The following is a 2,500-nucleotide window of genomic DNA, read 5'->3' on the forward strand; positions in this document are numbered from 1 at the left end:
TTGATAGATGTATATTTATCAGATAGATAGATAGATAGATATTTATTAGATAGATAGATCGATGCATATTTATCAGATAGATAGATGTATATTTATCAAATAGATAAATGATAGATGTATATTTATCAGATAGATAGATAGATATTTATGAGATAGATTGTTAGATATATATTTATCAAATAGATAGATGTATATCCATCAGATAGATAGACAGATGTATTTATTTCTGTGTATATGCATGTCTGTATGTATGAATATTCATTGGGAATCGCAGTTTTAACAAATCGGCCGAAAGGCTAGAAAATTATGTTTGTTTATTTTTTTTTATTCCCTTCGTTTATTTATTTTGTTTTAAAGTTCTTCTTCTTCTTCTTCATCTTCTACCTCTCTCTCTTTCTCTCTCTCTCTCTCTCTCTCTCTCTCTCTGTCTATTATAATATTATTTAATTCCCTCCCTCCCTACCATTTCTCAATTCACTCATTCTTATCATATTTCTTCTTCCTTTCACCTATTTTCTCCATTCCTTTTTCACTCTCACTCCCTCCTTTTTCCCTTTCTTTCACCCCTCCCCACCTTTGCCTCCTACTCTCCCCTCTCCTCCTCTTTCCCTCTCTCTCTCGCCTCCCCTCCTTTGCCTCCCTCTCTCCCTTCTCTCTCTCACCCCTTTTCCTCTTTCCCATCTCTTTCCCACTCCTTCTACTCTCTCCTTTCCACCCCCTCCTCCCTCCCCCCCTTCCCTTCCCTTCTCCCTCTCACCCCCTCCTCACTTCCCCCCCTCCCCATCCTATCTCTCTTTCTCACCCCTTCTCCTCTCTCTCTCTAACCCCCCTCCTCCCCCTTCCCCTTCCCTTCTCCCTCTCACCCCCCTCCTCCTCCCCCTTCCCCTCCAGGTGTGGGGCGACGCCGCTTCCCAGATATTCTTCAGCCTGGGTGCGGGCGGCGGGGCCCTCGTATCGCTCGGCTCCTACAACAAATTTCGCTATAACTGCCTGCGCAACGCCTACATCGTCCCCGTGCTGAATTCGGCCACTTCGATCTTCGCCGGCTTCGTCGTGTTCTCCGTCTTGGGTTTCATGGCCCACCAGACGGGGATTCCGGTCGAGAAAGTGACCACTGGAGGTTGGTGGACGCTTGACTTGGGTCTGTGGGTTGAGGGTTGAGGGTAGAGGAGGTGGGTTGAGGGAGAGGGGAAATGGGAGGTGGGTTGAGGGAGCGGGGAAGGAGGTGGGTTGGGGAGAGGGGTAAAGGGGGAGAGGGGAAGGTGGGAAAGGGGGAGGTGGGTTGGGGAGAGGGGAAGGGGAGGTGGGATTGAGGGAGAGGGGGAGAGGTTGTAGGGGAGGTGGGTTGAGGGAGAGGGGGAGAGGGGGAAGAGGAGGTGGGTTGAGGGAGAGGGGGAGAGGGGGAAAGGGGGAAGAAGAGGTGGAATGGGAAGAGGGAAAGGGAGGTTGGGTAGAGGGGGAAAAGAAAGGGAAAGGGGAAAGGGGAGGTGGAGAAGAGGGGGAAAGGGGGAAGGGGAAGAGGAGGGAAAAAATAAAGGGGAATAGGAAAGAAGAGGAGGTAGGGGTGGGTGGGGAAAAGGGGAAGATGGGTTAGAAGGGGTTGAAGAAAAGAGGGGAAGGGAGGTGGGGAAAGGTGGATTTAGAGGGAGAGGGGAAATGGTTTATTGGGAAAGAGAAAATGGGAGATAAGAAGATGGGAAAAGGGGAAGGGGGTGAGGAATAAGGGAAGGGGAGATGGTTGACAAGGGGTAAGGGGAGAAGGGGGAGAGGGAGGGGGAAATTATCTAACGGGGAGGGGGAGGGGCAGGTGGGAAAAGGGGAAGCGTAAAGGGGAGGTGGGGAGAGGATTACACACTCGCGAAAACCAACACGTAAATGTGCAATAACACACACACACACACACACGCGCGCACGAATCCACATTCCGACCCTAACCTCCAACAAACATACATACACCTCACACACATACCCATAGTAAATGTACCCTAGTCTCTCATTCACTCCACACGCCACTGCCTCTCTCTCTCTCTCTCTCTCTCTCTCTCTCTCTTTCTCTCTCTCCCTCCCTCACTTCCAATCCTTTCCCTTCTTCGTTTCCCATTCTCACTTCTGTACTCTCTAACACACCTATCTGCACTCACACCTTCCTTTTTTTAAAACTCTATCTATCCTCCTCACACCCACCTTCCCCTTCCCTTAGTCTATATCTTTCCCTCCAAAGCCCACACATTCCCATCTCTCATCCCCCCCTCCCACTCCTGCCCCACCCCCCTACCCATACGTAGAATTACATCTCTCCCTCATTCCTTTCCCAATCTATATCTAATTTTCCATTGACACCCCCTCCCCCTCTTCAACATACACCCCACTCCTTTACCTCTTCCCAACCCTTTCCCTCAATAATCCACACCATCTCGCTCTCTATCTACCCCCACCCCACATAATCACCTCCCACCCCTACCCCTTCCCTCTCCAACCCCCACATTACCCACATCACTCC

General features: G+C 50.0%; 1 protein-coding gene across 1 annotated transcript in view; it reads left to right on the forward strand.

The window, feature by feature from the left end:
* LOC119597544 (sodium- and chloride-dependent GABA transporter 1-like) overlaps positions 1-2,500 on the forward strand; it is a 16,929-nt gene that overhangs the window by 6,596 nt on the left and 7,833 nt on the right. Inside the window, exon 7 of the mRNA XM_037947121.1 lies at positions 892-1,120. Within this exon, the coding sequence (XP_037803049.1) occupies positions 892-1,120 (229 nt within the window). The remainder of the gene's footprint in view (positions 1-891; positions 1,121-2,500) is intronic.

Source organism: Penaeus monodon, chromosome 39 (genome assembly GCF_015228065.2).
Source record: "Penaeus monodon isolate SGIC_2016 chromosome 39, NSTDA_Pmon_1, whole genome shotgun sequence".
Taxonomy (NCBI): domain Eukaryota; kingdom Metazoa; phylum Arthropoda; class Malacostraca; order Decapoda; family Penaeidae; genus Penaeus; species Penaeus monodon.